We start from the raw sequence: 20,464 nt of genomic DNA, 5'->3' as shown, positions 1-20,464 counted from the left end.
ACAAGTAATAACAAATGTTGGAGAGGATGCAGAGATAAAGGAACTCTCATACACTGCTGGTGGGACTGCAAATTTATACAGCCACTACGGAAAACAGTATGGAGGTTCCTCAAAAAACTAAGGATTGATCTACCATATGATCCAGCAATCCCTTACTGTGTATTTATATAGAAAACTTAAAGACAATTCTCTGAAAAGATATATGCACACCAATGTTCATAGCAGCATTATTCACAGTGGCCAGGACATGGAAGCAACTGAAGTGTCCTATGATAGATGATTGGATAAAGAAGTGGTGGTTCATATATACAATGGAGTATTACTCAGCCATAAGAAGAGATGAAAAGCTTCCATTTGCGACAACATGGATAGACCTCGAGATAATCATGCTAACTATAGGAGACAGAAAAAGTTGAAAATCACATGATATCACTTATATGTGGGATATAAATCTAAAAGCAACGAATGAACAGGGCAAACTAACAGATTCATGAACATGGAATATAGACTAGTGGTCACCAGAGGGTAGGAGGTGGGGGAGAAGGGGATAGTTAGATGGTTAAAGGGGTTCAAATATAGGAGGAAGGGGAGGTTGAAGTGGGTAAAGGAGATCAAAGGTATTGTAGCTGAAATAAACCGGACTTTGGGTGGTAAACACACAATAGAATATACCGATGTCAAATTATAATGTACACCTGAAAATTATATAATTGTATTAACCAATGTTATCCCAATAAACTTAATTTAAAAAAAAATTGAAGATGTTACAAATAAATGGAGATATAACCTTGTTCATGGGTAGGAACAATCTGTGCATGGGTAGGAAAATCAACATCATTAAATGGTCATACTACTCAAAACGATATATATATTCAGTGCAATCCCTATCAAAATAACAGTGGCATTTATCAGAGAGCTAGAACAAATAATTCTGAAATTTATATGGAACCATAAAGGATCCCGAATAGATACAGCCATCTTGAGAAAGAAGAACAAAGTTGGAGGTATAATAGCTGATATCAAACTATACTACAAGGCTACAGTAATCAAAACAGCATGGTATTGGCATAAAAACAGATACATTGATCAATGGAACAGAATAGACAGCCCAGAAATAAATCCACGCCTATATGCTCACTTTATATATGACAAAGAAGGCAAGAATATACAATGGGGTAAAGACAGTGTCTTCAATAAATGGTGTTGAGAAAATTGGACAGATAAATTCAAAAAAAGAAAAAGAAACTGGACCACCTTCTTATACCATGTACAAGAATAGACTCAAAATGGATTAGACTTAGATTTAAGACCCGAAACCATAAAACTGCTAGAAGAAAACAGTAATCTCTTTGATATGCTACTAGTAATTTATTTTCGGAAAAATCTCCTCAGGGAAGAGAAACAAAAGAAAAAATAAACAAATGGGACTACATGGAACTGAAAAGTTTTTGCACATCCAAGGAAACCATCAACAAAACAAAAAGTCAACCTACTAAATGAGAGAAGATATTTGCTTATGAGACATCTGATAAGAGGTTAATATCCAAAATATATAAAGAACTCATACAACAACAGAAAAAAAAAACAATCCATTTAAAAAATGGGCCAAAGACCTGAATAGATTTTTCTCCAAAGAGGAAATACAGATGGCCAATAGTTATTATATGAAAAGATGCTCAAGCTCGCTAATCATCAGAGAAATGCAAATGAAACCCACAAAGAGATATCACCTCAAACCTGTCGGAATGACTATCATCAATAAATTAAAGAACGACAGGTGTTGGCGAGGATATGGAGAAAAGGGAACCCTCATACAATGTTTGTGGGAATACAAATTGGTACAGCCACTATGGAAAACAGTCTGGATGTTTCTCAAAAAATTGAAAATGGATATATACCTTTTGACCCAGCAATTGCACATCTGTTTATTTATCCAAAGAACAGAAACAATAATTCGTGAAGATGTTTGTACCCCTATGTTCATGGCAGCACAATTTACAATAGCCAAGATATGGAAGCAACCTAAACATCCATCAACAGATGACTGAATAAAGAAGTTATGGTTCATATATACAATGGAATATGACTCAGCCATTAAAAAAATGCAATCCTACTATTCACAATGACATGAATAAACCTAGAGGTTGTTATGCTGAGTAAAATAAGTCAGACAGAGAAAGATAAATACCATATGATTTCACTTATATGCAGAAACTAAGGAACAAAAAGAACAAACTAATTGAAAACAGACCCATGAATGTAGAGGACAATCAGGTGATGGCCAGAGAGGAGTGGGATTTGGGTGCCGGGAGAAAGGGGTGAAAGATTAAAGAAGTACAAATTAGTGGTTGATAGATGGTCACGGGCATGTGGAGCATGGTATAGGGAATGCAGTGAGCAGTAATGTACTGGCTAGGTGGTGAGCCAGAGGAGTGAAAGAGCAATCAGGATCGTTTATAAACTATATAAATGTCTAATCATTTTACTGTGTACTTAAAATTAATAATAAAATTAAATAAAATAGTTGCAATTTGATCCATCCTACTTTTATTTTATGTAAATGTTTATCTGACATTTATATTATATAAAGAGTCTCTCTCAAATAAAGGTGACATTATTTGTGAAGATATCCTAGGGAGTTAGTTATTGTCTTTTAAAGAAAGCATTCATATTGAAAATAACACAATGTAAAAGAATCTGAACTCTTAAACAACTTACTTCGAATATCCTTTCAAAGTCTATTTTTCCATACTAGAGAACATAGATACAAGCTATCAAATAGCTACAAAAGAATGGATGCTGTAATGTTGAGGGAAGAGTTATAGAGGGAGAAAAAAGAAATCTCAGACTTTAATGTTTTCATTCAATTTTATCCACAGTTTGCATCGGTAATATACATTTAGTGTTCCATTTATTTTTAAATGCATCAGAAAATCAATCATGATAGATCCCAATACAAACATTTCTGCATTCTTCAAAAAATTCAGTTAGAAAAGACGATAAACTAGTATTCTGTAAAGATAATTATTACACAAATGGCAATGCGTTTTCACTCCTTATTTCAGTTCTAATATATCCAACATCACTTCTTTCTTGTGCCATGTAGTAATAAAATTTAGCAGAGTAGCTATCCACTGTACTTCTTAGGGCCTAATAAAATATTTTAGTTTGATTATTTAACCCTCTTCAAATCACGTAACCAATTCAAATAATGATAATCATTCTTAGTTCAATAACTGATGAAGTAAATATATAATAACCATAAAAACCATGTAGAATAAATGTTACAATTATTTAGAAACTACTAAAAGAAATACATCGGTGCCTTGATATAATTCGTCCTTGGGGACTATGCTGTGAAACTGCCTTAGAGATGGTGTTGCCTTTCGACCTATCGTAAATAAACTGCCTTGACATGGACTTCAGATAGACCTACCCTAAATAGAATTTTGATTTGTAGTAAAAAAATGCTACAGTGAAGTTCTGGTGTATTTTCTCTTTAAAGTAATAATTAATTGACCAGTAAGTGAAATGCAGTAAGAAAATGACCTATAATTTCACTAAAACTTTAATGACATAAAACAGAAAAATATTTATAATTCAAATCTAGATTGAATAATAAAAGGAATCCTATAGCAGGATGACCATGAAAACTGTATGAATGATTGCTGTAGTTTTTAATGTTCACGATGTTTTTAACATTATCAAATTTCTATAATAAAAACTATCAAATAAAGTATTTACTTGCTATTTCTTACCTTTATTATCCATGTTTTCACTAGGGAAATTATGTGAATGAGGTTTTTTTTTTTTTTTAATAGATCCAACTAAAAAATAGTAACTAATTAGCTCAAATATTTAAAGTAATAAATTACCAATAATTTAATTTTTAAACTGTATAGTCATAAGAACATTTAATTCTTTAAAAGCTCCAATTTGAATCCTGGGGGATGTAAATAACACATCTGTTTTCTAAAGCCAAATTTTAATTATATGGCTTATGCCAACTGATCAAAAAAAGTAGAGTTTCTAAATCGGCCCTTACTAAACTATTTGGCACATTAGTTTTTACCTTTTATATATACCCTTTGAAACACCCAGGCCGTTTTAATAAGTTGCATCCATATTAAGAGGTAACAAGTGCAAATCAAATATTTAAGATATGATACTTGCTTGGCTAGTACAAAAGTAATTTATACTAAGGTTCTTCTAAAGGAAACCAAGTTATTCATTACAGTAATGTTTCTGAAAAAATACCTGCACTACTACCAACATAAATTTACTCATCTCTAAATTAAACAAGGACTTTATGTAACATGGTATATTTATGAAAATATTTATAGAAAGGTCCGTGTTTAATTTAACATCATGTTACTTGAGGATCATAACATTTACAGGATACACAAGTGGCCAAATGTCAAATAAAAACCTATTCCTCGATTGTTGCTCTCCGAATTTGAATGTAACTAAAGGCAGCACAAAGATGTAATGTTCTTGAAAGTCAAGACATAAACCCAAACTTTGGTAGTTTTATCAAAATATCCTTGATAATTAGCACTTTGTTAGTTTTCAAAATACTCTTCAGATAATACATTTTAAAAGATGATTAAGTTTTGCAAAATTAAATAGCATAAATTAAGCATATTAGCATTGTTTTTTGAAAACATGAAATAACCAATTTAAGGAAAACCGCAATGGACTAAATAAAAAACCATGAGTATCATAATGTGAGGCACATTTAAATCCTCACATATTACTGACCTTACAAAATCTACTAAAATATTTTAAAGTTTCATTGATTCCATTAATACATAAAAAGAAATTGCAGAAATGCTTAAGACTATATAAGTCATCAGTTACACAGGCACTTCACATGTAAACAATCTACAGTACAACTGAAAATTTTTTGGCACTAACCTATACTAAAAGAATTTAATATAAAGCCAGAGTTCTATACTTTCTACTCAATTTTTTTCTAGAAAACTAAGACCAAAGATTAAAGAAATTGTGTATAAACTAGAAGTATATTAAATAACTCAAATATAGAATTGTTTTAAATTGGTAAAAAAGATTACCTTATCCAGATGTTTACTAGTATGCTATTAAAAAATTAAATCTAATGTAATTATTAAATTGAAACCACATTTTAAATTTAGTATCAATTTGATTTTTCAAAAATAATCATTATCAGCTGAAAAGAGAATTTGAATTTATCAAAAACTCTTATTAAGTTAATCTAGTTTTCCATCATAGAAAATCTGCCAAGAATTTGAATTTATCAAAAATTCTTATTAAGTTAATCCAGTTTTCCGCCATAGGAAATTTGAGCTATTCAAAATTTAATTTAACCTAATTTTAACATAATTTTTAAACCTAAGGTTTGATCTAATAAAATTATTTTTGATTAGACATTCTTATTCACGAAATTGAGATATTTGAAAACACTTCAAATAAATGAAACTATATACTTATGATTTTTAAATGTTATATCAAGCTGTAGATAGCTGAGATGCCTTGGTTGTAGGTAATTCAAGAAGAGCTTGAACTGTGACACCAACTTTCACAAGACCTCTTTCTTCCAAAATATGATGAGGCAAACAGAGTCTTTCCTGAAAAACAAAAGAAATAATAGTTGAACATTTTTTTAATAGCATAGTAAAGCCTAAATAAATCAGAACTGGATTTTTTTTAAAAAGCTTTCTGTAAAGCTTCAAGTAAAAAGCACACAATTCTAATTAAATTCTAATTCTAAAATGTCTGATTCAGTAGACTTTTATGGCATGGGATTATATTTTATGGGCTGTGTTTTGATCTGAGGTTGATCTGATCTACCTAAACAAATATTTTAAAGTGAGATGATTATGCTAGATGTTTCCTAAGCTCTCATGCTGGAATAAAAAGAGCACTACATTTCTAGCCAATAGATCTAAGGACCACCTAATATGGAGTACTAAAATTCCCTGAGACTTAGTTTCTTCATCCTAGAGACAGAACTGTGTGAGAAATAAACAGAACAGTCTGTATATGGAAGCACTTTGTAAACTGTTCAGTACTGTACAAAATTGGCCACGCAGGTTCTTTCTACCAGTTCTGCGATTCCACGGTCTCTGATATAAGTAGCATTTCAGCACTTTTCTTAAGGTTTCTTCCCTCAAGCTTCTAGGGATATTGTGTTGCTTCTTAGTTCTATTAGTCTAAAATTTGATAAATAAAAACTACCTCCTCTTCTAAGTACATCACAAGTGTCATTTGATCTTCACAACTCTATGAGAAAGAGGTTTAGAGACAACTGTGCATTAGGTTTTATTATCCTTCATTGATCTTCTTCTAACATCCTAATGTTTCCAAGGGTTCTAGCTTCACCCTCTTCTCTTTTTACACTGTATCTTTTCTTTGGTATTCTCAAAGCCTTATCAAAACTGCAAAGGTTAACTGAAGGTTTGCATGCATGGGCACAACACCAAATAAGTTTGTTAGCTATTTTTAAAAAAACAATGCAGTCCACTGCTTCAGTTGGGACACCATTCACCTCAGGAAAACAACCTAGTAATGGACACAGCAGGTGGTAAACACACCATCTATTGGCCCCATCTACAGGTCCATAACTATATTTTAGTTGGCTCACACAGTGTTTTACAAATCTAGAAACATTAGATTTAAAAAAAAGCAAAAACACTGGAAGGCTTGGCAAGACTGGATCCCTATTCCCAAATAGTATCCTTCATCCTGAAATAGTATCCTTCATCCTGATGATTTTCAAAAGTGTATTTCCTGCCAAGATTTCTCTATTGAGCTCCTGATACAAATGTAAACATGACACAGCCAAATGGATGCCCACCAGACATATCAAATTCAGTATGTCCGCAACAGAACTACTTCTTCACTTAACTTGTCCTTCTATATTCTATACCTCAGTCAGTAATACATTGTTCAGTCTCTCTCACCATAAACCTGGAAATCATAATAGTCCTCTTTCTTCCTTACTCCAATAACCAATTCGTCATATACTATTGATAATATCCCATTTATCACGAGTTCTCAAAAACTATCTTTCTATCTCCATTTTCACTACAACATTTGTTGCCCTCCTAATATTTTGTTTATTTATTCAAATAACCACCTGAATATATATTAGAAAAGATAAAAGTTCTCAAATCAATGACCTCAGCTCTCACCTTAGAAACTAGAAAAAGAGCAAATTAAACCAATGGCAACCAGAAAGAAGGAAATAATAAAGATGAGAGAGGAAAATGATAAAATAAACATTTTTAAAAATAGAAAAAAGTCATTGAAACCAAATGTTAGTTCATTGAGAAGCTTTTTAAAAATCCGTAAACTTCTAGCTAAGTTAATCAGGAAAAAAAGAGAAAATACACAAATTACCAACATCAGAAATAAGAAAAGTAACATCATAAGAGATTCTACAAATACTAAAATTATAAATAACCTTATAAAAATAAGTTTAACAAACTAGATGAAATAGACAAATTCTTTGAAAGATACAGTTTACCAAAGCTCAAGCAAGAAGAAATTAAAAATCAGAATAACTCTATACCTATTTAAACAATTGAAATTGTAGTTAAAAACCTTCCTGCAAAGAAAACTCCTGGCCCAGATGGGTTCATTAATGACTGTGACTAAATATTCTTTTAAAAAATAATACAATTTTATACAAAATCTTCAAGAAAAGTAAATAGTGAGGAATACTTCCTAACATGTTCCATTAGGTCAACATTACCTTGACACCAAAGCCAGGCAAAGACATTAAAAGAAAACTAAAAACCAGTATCCCTTTGAGCATAGATACAGAAAGTCTAAGCAAAATATTGGCGAATTGAATCCAATAACATAAAAACAACAAAAACAACAACAAAATCCATCATGACTAAGTGGGGTTTACCTCAGGAATCCAGGTTTAAGTTAACAACTGAAAATCAACCAATGTAATTCACAATACTACGAAAGAAAAAAAAGTTATCATTTCAGTAGGTGTAGATAAAGCATTTGACAAAATTCAACATCTATTCCTGTAAGAACTCTCAGCAAACTAGGAATAAAAAGGAATTTCCTCAATCTGATACAGGTCATCTATGAAAAACCAAGAGCTAGCATTTGCAACTCATTTTCTTATAAGGGACTTATATCTAGATATATATAAAGAACTCCTACACCTCAATAATAAAAAGGCAAATAAACCAAATACCAAATGAGCACAGAATCGGAAAAGATATCTCTTCAAAAAAGTATATGAAAATAGTCAATAAACACAAAAAGATACCCAACGTCAGTAGCCAACATCAGGGAAATGCAAGTCAAAACCACAATGAGATACCAACCACTACAATGGCTAGAATCAAAATGGTTGACAACAATTATTATTGGTGAGGATGTGGAAAAATTAGAGCCCTCTTACATTGCTGGTAGGAATGTAAATTGGAAAATCATTTGGCAGTTCCTCAAAAAGATAAACAGAATTACTATATAACCTAGCAATTTTACTCCTAGGTATATAACCAAGAGAATTGAAACAAATGTTCAAACAAAACTTGTTCATTAATGTTCATAGCAACATTGCTGATAATAAACAATGAGTTGGAAAAGCCCAAATGTCCATCGACTGAAAAATAGTAAAAAAAAAATATGGTATATCCATATAATATAATATTATTCACCCATAAAAATAAACTAAGTACTCCTTTATGCTACAACAGGAATGAACCTTGAAAACATCATGCTAAATGAAAGAAACCAGACATGAAAGACCACATATTGCATGATTTAATTTATATGTAATGTCCAGAATATGCAAATCCATAGAGAGAGAACAAGGGAGAAATTGCTAAATTTGTAAGAGGTTCCTTTCTGGGGATAATAAAAATTTTCTAAGATTCTAGTCTTCAATGTGTGTGTCTAATCCCAAACTGAAAAAAAAAAAATTTCAATCCACACCTTTCAACATATGCAAAAATTAACTGAAATTTTATCATAGACCTAAATGTAAAACCTAAGATTATAAAATTTCTGAAAATAACACAGGAGAAAATCTTTGTGACTTTGACATATGCAAAGATTTCTTTGGTTTGAAACCAAAAGCACAATCAATTTTAGAAATGATCAATTTTACTTCAAAAATTAAAAACTTCTGTTCTTTGAAAGATACTACAATGAGAACAAAAAGACAAGCCAAAGACTGGGAGACAATATTTGTAAATCACACATTTGATAAAAGACTTTATCCATAATTTATAAAGACACCTCAAACTCAACAATAACAAAACCAACCAACGACTTCTGGTCAAGATGGTGGAACAGGTAAACGCTGCGCTTGCCTCCTCCAATGACTACATCAAAATTGCAATTAAACTACAGAACAACCATCACTGAGAACTTCCTTAAGACTAGCTGAACAGAAGTCCTATAACTAAGGAAATAAATAAAGAAGCAGCCATGTGAAGACTGGTAGGTGGGACAGAAACGCAGAATGGGCAGGCTCCACACCCATGGTGTGGTGGTTAAAAATCAGGAGGGATACCTCAACTGTGGAGGTTACTCCCTGACTAAATATTATCATTTCCAAGTGAAGGGGAAAAATTTAAGCTAAAAATAAAATTCTTCCCTCACTTCCAGTAGCTAGTTTAAAAAATAGGAGTTGATGACTGGTTCCTCCATAGCCCTCCCTTATGGTAAAGATGGCTAGGGCACTAACCTTGCCTCTAGAACAAGCTGGAGAGAGAAGACAAGAGAATGCTAAGTAGAATAACTTTTGTTAAGATTTTCCTATTTAACCTGCTTGACCACTATATTAAGAAGGTATCTGGAGTATGCTGGACTGTTTTTTCTTTCATGTAAAAAAAAAACAGAAATAGAGTATCCAAGGTAGAGGGTAGGTTCTGCAGTTAGACCACTTGGGTTCATAGCACAACTCCACTGTTTACTAAAGGTATGACCTTGGACAAGTTTCTTAGCTACTCTGTGCCTTGGTTTCCTCATCTGTAAAACATACGTTCATTCAATAAATGTTTATTGACAACCCCCCCCAAAAAACTCTTAAAATAAAAATGGCAAAATAAGAAAAAAATACTATAATAACTAGAAAAAAAAGCTTCCTAATTTTTCTATTTTCTGAGTAAGAGATTAAGAGTACCAAAAAGAAAGAACATAAAATGGTTAAGAATTAAACTTTTAAGATATGTTAAGCATAGAAAAGAGATAATCAGAGAACAGGATATAGTTTCCAATATGCACAACTATTTAACGGGTTCTCTCTGTATAAATTATATTTATTCACGAGGAAAGAGGTTCAAGTGGAATATGTAGACCAGATTATGACACTGCTGATAAAGAGAGCTTAACAAGCTCTCAGCTCATTATATAAGTGTATCAAATCAACACACTATACACCTTAAACTTACACAGTGTTATATGTCAATTGTTTCTCAATGAAAAATAATTTTAAAAATTAAATTGGAATTTTAAAAGTACAACTAGAGTGTGATCTGCTAACAATGTCATGTTCTCTCAAAAGTCAGTCAGAGTGATGTTAGGCTTATAATGTTTTCCAAAAAATAATATTTTAATTATTCATTTTTATTATACATTTACAATGTAGCTTTGTTAATTTTATAGTACCGGAACTATTACATGAAACTTAAGGCAATTCCTACAAATTTCAGACAAAGTTTACCTAGTGAGATATTATCATAATGTTACTAAAATGTCCAATTTGACAATTTAAATAAAGTTTATTTTTTAATTTTAATAAATTTATTGGTTAATAAGATTATACAGGTTTCACGTGCACAGTTTTATAATACGTCATCTATATATTGCATTGTGTGCTCACTATCCAAGTTTAACATGCTGTTCACCTTGAATGTAAATCTTCCAGAGTCTGTGTCCATGAATTTACTGCGCAAGGGAGTCCAAATGTCTTCCAGCAGGAAAATGAGTAGCAATGACATCAAAATCAAGTTGTAATATGGCCGCTGTTATGTTTTTTCAATGTGTATGATGAGTAAATTTTTCATATATGTAGCTGTTTTATAAATTACTTTAAAAGCAGCTTAATAATATTCATTAGAGAGCTACTACAGTTAAAGCTGGAACTCAGTAGAAGATACCAATGGAAGGTATTCATTTTTGCATTCAAAAAGCATTATTCATTCTTATTGTGAAGAGTAAGAACCCCAGTGTGCATGTAATAAATTAATATTAAAATGATCATTTGGTTGGAAAAATAACAATTACCTGTGAGACACCCAACTTTTTACAAGCATCAAGAAAATTTTCTACATTTCTTCGACATTTTGCCATGCTCAGTTTCGGCTATAAGAAAAAAGAAAGGTATACTTTCAAGAATATTTGTTAAGAAATCAAGACTGAAAATGAATTTATTGAATTCAATAAATTTATTGAAACTATTATTTAACAATAGTTTCAAGAGTCTCTATCTTCCTTTAGAGAACTAACAAATTACAGACAAAACTTACCACTGCTGGTGATGGCACATGAATACTAGCTACAGAGCGTGGCCTTATATGATTGGCTAAATGACAAAGAACAACCCCATCCATCAGTGCAGCTCCAATGTCATCAGGCAAAATTACTTTTAACCTGGATTCGAGATTCTATAAAGAAATGGGTATACAATGAGATACCACCTCACACATGTTAGAATGGCTATCATCAACAGGACAAGTAATAACAAGTGCTGGAGAGGTTGTGCAGAAAAAGGAACCCTCGTACACTGCTGGTGGGAATATAAATCAGTACAGCCACTATGGGAAACAGTATAAGGTTCCTCAAAAACTAAGAATTGATTTACCATATGATCCAGCAATCCCTTTTCTGGGTATTTACCCCCCAAATTTGAAAACATTTATCTGTAAAGATATATGTACCCCGATGTTCATAGCAGCATTATCACGGTGGCCAGGACATGGAAACAACTGAAGTGTCCTTCGATAGATGACTGGATGAAGAAACTGTGGTACATATATACAATGGAATATTACTCAGCCATAAGAAAAGATTAAAAACTGCCATTTGCAACAACATGGATAGATCTTGAGATTATCATGCTAAGCGAAATAAGTCAGACAAAAAAAGCTGAGAACCATATGATTTCACTCATATGTGTGATACAGAACTGAAAGCAACAAACGAATATGACAAACAAACACAGACTTATGGACACAGACAACCGTTTAGTGGTTACTAGAGGGAAAGGGTAGGTAGATAAGGGGAAAGGGGTGAAATATATGGTGACAAAAGGAAATTTAACTTTAAGTAGTGAACACACAATGTGATGCACATATGACGTATTATTGAATTGTACACTTGACACCTATATGATTTTATTAACCTATGTCACCCCAATAAATTTAATTTAAAAAGTAAATGGGTATAAATTACAGATATTCTACCTAAATGTTATGTATTTATATTACTAGTTATTATATAATCCAAAATTTTAAAGAGCATTGAAAATAAAACCCATATACATTGTTAATTTTCCAAGTTAAACCCATTTTTACAAAGCAGATCTGAAAGGTCAATCTGACTTACATTGCGAAGTTGTCGTATTTGCTCTCGTTCTTCCCGTAGATGTTCCATCTTTCTTCTCATTGTAAATCCAGGATCTGCTGCCCCATATTCCTGGCGAGATGAGCGGCTAAAAGCTATAAAAACAGAAATTTCCTAGCTTATTATGAAGCTGATAAGAAGGATCAACCATCGGTAGGAAAAGAGGCATAATAGAAAGAATCAATACAAAACAAAACACTATTGCTTATTAATACATTCTAAATATTTTTACAGCATATAATAGAAATCTACTTATCTGCATAATTGAAAGCAATAGGGTAATGATTTCTACCACCTATACATGTTTTTATTTAAACATATGTTTTTAGAAACATATGATCCAGGTTAAAATTGTTATTGAACATAAAGCAGCCTTTATTATCTTTTAAAAAAAGGAAGTTATATTTGAAGGTCAATACAGTTATTCAGGAATAAAAACTGTAATTCAATACCTTGCCAAGTAACATGGATCCATTTTCTTTTGGGCTTGCCAAATGCGAAAAGATCCCTTTTTAAAACCACAATATAATGAAGTGCTATAATTTCAAACAGTGTTTGGTCTGCTGGCAGAGTGGTCATTCTAATAGCAGTCACAGTAGAGTAGAAATAAGACTGCAGTATATCTAAGGCAAAAAGCTGAGGTTTCAGGAGCTTGAAGGTAAAGAGGAAGAAAGAAATGGGGAATGGGAATTGGAAAGACAAATAAGGTTAAGAGAAAATTACTTTTAGGAGAGGGGAAAGAATCTATGTGTTCTTAAAACTATGGAATCAAATCTCATTAAGGCTGAAAAACTCTAGTTTCATATGTAGCCAATAAATTTAATTTGTAGAATATATATTTACCTGATCTAGGCTTCAAGCCAAAAGGACCATGTGAAAAACCATCAGTTCTAACATATTCCTAAAAATAGAAAACAAACAAAACTTCTTTTCTTTCAAAATAATCAAGGTATTCATATAAATTCCAATTTTGAGAAGTATTAATTTTTTCCATGATTAGTGGAGTACAGGAAAGTAAACTACATCTCAATTCAAATTGATAATTTAACTCTTAAAAGGTCTATAAATATTTGCTAATTGACCTGACTACATAAGCCTTTAAATACTTCTAATAGTATAAAGGAAAAGAAAATTATTGAAGTCTATAAAATAGATATTATAGGATAATCTAAGTCAAATCTACACATTCATACTAATAGGGACTGCAGAATGATAGATGATAAATTATTATGTCTTCTATTTGAATGTACATTGCTTAAATGTGCTTTCACACAATTGTATGCTATGGAAAGAACTATATTTTTTCTTTAATCTGAAATTGGAGTCAGAAAGCTTAGGCTGAGTCTTGAGCAAAACATTTAATTTCTCTGTGACTGTTTCTTCATCTTTAAAATGGCACAGTGTTGTGAAGATTAACTGTGACAACTAATAGAAAGCACTTTGTAAATGTAAAGTGGTAAAATAATATAATTTTAGCAGTATCTTATTAATCTGTGTGACGACTGTGAAGTAGAGTCTGGGTTTCAGTCAGTTCTCTACCATTTACTGACTGGGGCCTTTGGGCAAAGTTATCAGTCTCTTCAGCTGTAAAACGATGAGGATAATATCCAACTCATGGGATTGGTCTTAGATTCAAATATATAGGTAAGCTTTGTTAGTATACTAATATACAACTATACTAATTTTTTTTATCATTTTCTTTTCAGAGATGAAATTGAAGCAATCGGAATTCTGTTGATTCTCTGAATCTTTTACTGATTAAGGTGTGATATGCAGTTCAAGTTGAATGTTGGTCGAGCTACTAAAACACATGCTTACCACCTAATCTGTCCACAAACCACACAGTTTGTCTTCATTATTTTGGTTAAAATGTTATGAATTCCCAGACAAAAATTTTACTTATTCAATACCAGCAAAATGTATTATATAATCAATATAATTCACTTGAGAAAACTGGTACTAATATTCTCCCCATGATCACAGATCATAAAATCACAAACCACCTAGGCAAATAAGTAACCACTTAGATACTTACATTTGTTATAGAAAAAGAAAAGACTTACAAAAGTATATGATAAAGACTACTTTTAGGATATCCTAATTTAAATTATTTTCCAAAACAATGTAAACTATTTTACCTGCCATATAAATAAGTTAGAAACATGTTTATAAAACGAATGTCCAAGTCTATCTAAAAGTTTTGTATGCACCTCAAACAATAGACAAATAATCCTAGCTTTTAAAAATATTTAACACTACCTATATGAAAAGAAATAAATACTATCTAATGAACAAAAATTATATGGTGAATTTGAATCATCCAAACATTTAGGTGAAGTCCTGAATTCATCAAATTACTCAATTACTTATAATGCCAATACACTTTTAGAGTAATAAAGTAATATGAAGTAAAGATACTGTCTAGAATTTTCAAAATTTATCTTGTTATAAAGCAATAGGTTTAATTAAATTAGAAGCATCAATCATTCAAAACACCAGAGTATGTGGTTGAGATCTCACAAACTCTCATCTACCCCTTCTACCCAAGCCTTCTACCCAGGTCTAAGGTACTAGGAAATGTGTACCCTCCTGTCGATAGGAACAACCCACTGCAGGGATGTTTCTCGTGGAAAAAGGAAGTTTCTCTTGCATTGCTTTCAGACCTAATTGGTTATGAGAAAAACCAAAGGTCAATGCACAATGCTGAAGTACTTTTAATTACATTTAAAAATTTAAAGCTGTTTCTATCATTTAATTCAAAATATGGATTATAAAACATAAAAATTATATAAAGCGAATTGTTTTCTGTGATCTATGAGTAACTTAAAGTACATATATTATGAATATTTGTACAAAAGGATGGTGTTCTTAGAAGTTTTTATAGGCTAGTTTGTACAAATTAACCTATGTGGATTTTTAAATATGTGTAAATAAATTACATTGTAAAAAAGAAAAGAAAGATGAAATTAGAGTTCTGAAACAAGAAAGAAACTTATATAAACATATATAAAAACAGAACTTGTACCTCAGATGATACTGGAGATTGTGGTGACATATTAGCATTATCACTGTCTTGCTAAAATATAAAAATAAAAAGATGAAAAATAAAATTAAAACACAAATGGTGACTTAGACATATAAAAAGAAAACTGAAAACTGTTTTGATCAACTGCTAAAGGAAGAATCTGGAAAATACCATCTACCACCTGGCCACACAAACTGTGGTCTGTGAACCAGTAGCATCAGCATCTGTTGTGAGCTTGTTAGAAATGCAGGCCTCGCCCAAGACCTACTGAATTAGAATCTGAATTTTGGTAAGCTCTCCAGGTAATTCATAAGCACTTAAAATTTTTAGAACTACTATCTACTCATATAAAATATTTTCCTTATATAAATTTATTTCATTTAAATATCACAAAAGGCAAACCTTTTCATATTTCTTAGAAAAGATCCACGTGTTCAGATTAATTTCTGATGGGAAATGGCAACAATATGTTACAATTTGAGGTATACAAAAATTCCATAGAGGCATACAAAAATTCCATCACACCAAATAAGAACATTTACCTAGAAAATTATATGTATCTAATATAGGATTAGAAATAATTACACAAAATTTAATTGTACAAATTAATATTAAGTGGTCCATGTTTTTTGAATGACTACTAAAAAACAAATATAAAAATCTTAACATTTAATCTTGAATATGTATACCATATAGGGCATTTATCCACCATTCAACAAATGATTACTAACTACCTACTATATGTCAGATACTGTGCTCAACACTGGGAATATTGAAATTTAGTAAAAAATATCATCCACTCAAGGATCTCTCAGTTTAGAGAGAAAATAGATTCATTTATACAGGTAATACAATCTTCTCAGCAAAATGATAGAGCTTTGAATGTTATGAGGCACAGACAGGCGGCACTTTGGGAGATGGTGGGGAGTGAAGAAAGGCAAGTTTCCTGAGAAAGTATAAAACCAAGTAGGTGTTTACCAGAAAAAGAAGAGAACAACATTCCAAGATGAAAGGACAAAAACAAAAACACAGAAGCAACAAATGAAAGGAAGAGTGTAGAAAACCTTTGAGCAGTTCTATATTACTGAAGTGTACGGTGAAAAGAGGGCAAATCGGTTTTGACCTCTTTTGAGGCTGATGTGGTAAGCAAAAATTGACCAAAAAGGACTTGGAATTTACCTTCTAAATGATAAGAAGACACTGAAGATTTCTAGGAAAGGGAATGGCCTGATCATATTTGTGTTCTTTGAAACGATCAGCGTGGCTGCAAGGAGAACGCATTGGAGAAAGAAAGACAAGAGCAAGGATGCTACTGCAGTAGTGCAGGCAAGAAACAACGAGGGCTTATCCCAGGGCAGAAACAGTAGAAATACAGGTGGGGAATATATTCAAAATATTTCAATACAGAAAAAAGGTAGGTCTTGGTAACTGATTAAATATTGAGGCAGACAAGACCAAACTGGATATAAAATATAAAGGGACAGGGAAAATCTCTAGCTTAGGGTTCAGCAAACGTTTTCTGTGTGCTTCCATTTCCTAAACTAAAGGAGTTTTCAGAAGCCCAGCTAAGAAACAAATTCAAATTAACTACCAATCTCCCCCCCCAAAAAAAAAAATACAGAAAGTTGAAGTATTTATGGTGATGAGACATGATTTGAAAAATACTAGGCTACTGTATGAATTAAAATGGTGAGATAAAAAAAATTTATTGTAATGCACAAATTGTAGAAATCTAATTTTACATATGAAAATAATACCTAGAATTTGTGGGAAGAGTTTAAAAAATTCCAAACAAATCTGAACTGATGACCAGGTTGATTTGAGAAGATAAAAGTCGGAAAAATGTAAAAAATTTTAAATTTATGAATTACAGTTTCAAGAAGTATGTTAAGGCAGAGTAGGTAAATGCTGTGCTTGCCTCCTCTCACGACCACATCAAAATTACAACAAAACTATAGAACAATCATCAATGAAAATCACCTGAAGTTTAGCTGAACAGAAGTCTTACAACTAAGGACATACAGAAGAAGCCAGCTTGAGCCTGGTAGGAGGGGAGGAGATGCAGAAGAAGCTGGTCCCACAAACAGGTATGGTGGTTAAAAATCGAGAAGAATATTTCGGCTGTGGATGTCTCCTCTGAGGAGGGAGGGGTCCCAGCCCCACACCAGGCTCCCCAGCCCAGAGCTCCAGTGTCAGAGAGAGAAGTCCCCTTAACTTTTGGCTGTGAAAAACAGCAGAGATTGTGGCTGAGTGAGATGGGCTGCTGAAGTACCAGGTATGCCTCTGAAAGGGCCTGTGCACAAACTTACTTGCAGAAAGACTCACTCTCTGAGCTCCAGCGCTGAGAAGCAGATCAAAAGGCGCCAAGGACATGCAGAGAGGAACTGACTTGTCTGGCTTCAGCGTGAGGGCTGGAGGGTCACCTTTTTCCCAGATGTAAGAGCTGCTGGAAGCAACTGTTCCTTTGTTGAGCCCTCCTCCCACAGGACTCAGATGCAGATGGCCACCATATCTGAGTCTATATCAACCTGGATGACACTGGTTGCCTGCTCTGGTAATTCCCAGAGACTCAGCCATACCCAACTTGCTGGCCCACCCAAGCAACTTCCAGTGGCTTTTTCCATACAAACAGCCTATCTTGGCTCATGCTGCGAACATTACTAAAATCTCTCAAAGGGTCACAAACCTCAAACAAGCAGCATCTGGCCTCAGCCTGCCCCATACCTCTTGCTAAGCAGCCCCAAGCCCAGCACTACTGGCAGCTGGCCTCGAATTGCAGCATAGCCTCTTCCAGGCACCTCCAAGCCCATCAAAAGTGGCAACCATCTGCAGATCACTTTGTGACTCATACCTACTGGCCCTGGGCAGGGCACAAACAGTGGCTCAACTTGACTTGCAACAGAGACCCCTCCCAGGAGGCCCCAGAACCAACACATCTGGTGGCCAGCTTCAGAGCACACCAGAACACCACCCAACCATCTCTACAAAGGACACATCCAAAAGGCAGACTGGACAGGTACCAGAGCCCTGCTAAAGCAAACCCTGCTCTATATGGCCAGCCCCTGTACAATAGTCCCTCCACTAAAGTCACAGGCAGTCCTAACAACCAATAAGCCCAAGGGTCAATACCTCTGACTGACCTGCCAACAGAAATCAAGACCCAACTACAACATGATGGCACACATAACCCACACAAGAGACACACCTAGTTATTTGACTCAGGTGACGAGGGAGACTGGGCCCCAAAGAGCTCCTAACTACATAAGGCCACTCTACTAAGATCAGAACACATAGCAGCTCTACCTAATACACAGAAACAAATACAGGGAGGCGGCCTATATGAGGAGACAAAAAAACATGTCCCAAGTGAAAGAATACACAACAAAACACCAGAAAAAGAACTAAACAAAATGGAGATAAGCAATCTACCAGATGCAGAGTTCAAAACACTGGTTATAAATATGCTCAATAATATCAGTGACACCTTCGACAAAGAGATAAGAAACATAAAAATGTAAAAAAGAACCAGTCAGGAATGAAGAATCCACTAACTAAAATAAATAATATATTAGAATCAACAGTAGATTTGATAAAGCAGAGAATTGAATCAGGGATTTGGAAGATAAGGTAGCAGACAACACTCAATTAGAACAGCAACAAGAAAAAATAATACAAAAAACTGAGAATAGTTAAAGGGGCCTCTGGGACAATATCAAGTGTACCAAGATTGGCAACATAAGGATACCAGAAGGAGAAGAGATAGAGCAAGGAATTTAAAATCTATCTGAAGAAATAAATATGGAAAACTTCCCTAACCTGGCAAAGAAAATAGACATACAAGGACAGGAAGTGTAGAGAATCCCAAACAAGATGAGCGCAAAGAAGCCCAAACTAAGACACATCATAATTAAAATGTAAAAGGTGAAAGATAAAGAGAGAACCTTAAAAGCAGCAAGAAATCATCTAGCTACTTACAACGGCACTCCCATAAGACTGTCAGCTGATTTCTCAACAGAAACTATGCAGGCCAGAAGGGACTGGCACCAAACATTCAAAGTGAGGAAAAGCAGGGAACTGACAGCTAAGATCACTCTACCTAGCAAAGCTATCACAAACAAAGGATAAATAAAGAACTTCCCAGATGAGAAAAATCTAACGGAGTTTACCAAAAACAAACCAGTGTTACAAGAAATGTTAGAGGGACTTAAGAAGAAGATTAAAAAATATGAAAAATAAAATGGTAATAACTCCATAACTATAAACAATGACTTTAAAAGTAAATGAAATAAATGTTCCAACCAAAAGGCTAAATGGTTAAGAAAACAAGTTCCTTACATACGCTGCCTACAAGAGACCCACTTCAAATAGAGAGACACAGACTGAAAGTAAAGTATGAAAAGAGGTATTTCATAAAAATGGACACTAGAAGAGTGACATTAGGAGCATGGTTGTGTGAGAAATCTCCCCTGATCTGTCCCCTTGAAATTACCACAAGCCAAACATCTAAAATCCAACAAACAACACCCAACATGTAAACAAGCATGTCTGAGGGATCTGTGCATCAGAGCATCTGAAGGTGGGCCAATTGTGGACATAGGGAGGTGAAAAGGGAGAGAGGATCAAAGTCGGACACTGTGAAACGCATCCTGGAGCTCCCTGCAAGATGAAGGGAAAGCAGGAATTACAGGGTGTTTTGTTTGTTTGTTTGGTTGGTTGGTTTGGTTTGGTTTGGTTTGGTATTTTGAAGCCTCAAACAGTCCTGCCTGAGTGATCAGCATATACTACACAGCGGATTAGGGCAGAGAGCAGGGCAGAGACCAGGTGTGGAGGGGTAAGAGCTGTGTCTTAGCAACT

At 33.5% G+C, this 20,464-nt stretch overlaps 1 protein-coding gene and 1 non-coding gene across 2 annotated transcripts in view; both read right to left on the bottom strand.

Annotated features, from left to right (window-relative positions):
- Nucleotides 1-2,849: 2,849 nt before the first annotated feature.
- Nucleotides 2,850-20,464, bottom strand: part of LRCH2 (leucine rich repeats and calponin homology domain containing 2) — a 114,980-nt gene continuing 97,365 nt past the window's right edge. The window contains exons 17-22 of the mRNA XM_039878924.1: nucleotides 15,611-15,661; nucleotides 13,429-13,486; nucleotides 12,568-12,680; nucleotides 11,490-11,627; nucleotides 11,248-11,325; nucleotides 2,850-5,609 (exon numbers count right to left, since the gene is read on the bottom strand). Of these exons, the coding sequence (XP_039734858.1) occupies nucleotides 5,490-5,609; nucleotides 11,248-11,325; nucleotides 11,490-11,627; nucleotides 12,568-12,680; nucleotides 13,429-13,486; nucleotides 15,611-15,661 (558 nt within the window). The 3' untranslated portion in view covers nucleotides 2,850-5,489. The remainder of the gene's footprint in view (nucleotides 5,610-11,247; nucleotides 11,326-11,489; nucleotides 11,628-12,567; nucleotides 12,681-13,428; nucleotides 13,487-15,610; nucleotides 15,662-20,464) is intronic.
- On the bottom strand, nucleotides 15,163-15,291 carry LOC120615748 (small nucleolar RNA SNORA35). The gene has a single exon (XR_005656353.1). It is a non-coding gene; the product is annotated as a small nucleolar RNA SNORA35 (small nucleolar RNA).

This window comes from Pteropus medius, unplaced genomic scaffold, assembly GCF_902729225.1.
Source record: "Pteropus medius unplaced genomic scaffold, Ma_sr-lr_union100, whole genome shotgun sequence".
NCBI classification, from domain to species: domain Eukaryota; kingdom Metazoa; phylum Chordata; class Mammalia; order Chiroptera; family Pteropodidae; genus Pteropus; species Pteropus medius.
Note: the sequence above shows the minus strand (reverse complement) of the source record. Positions and strands in the feature narration are given on the sequence as shown.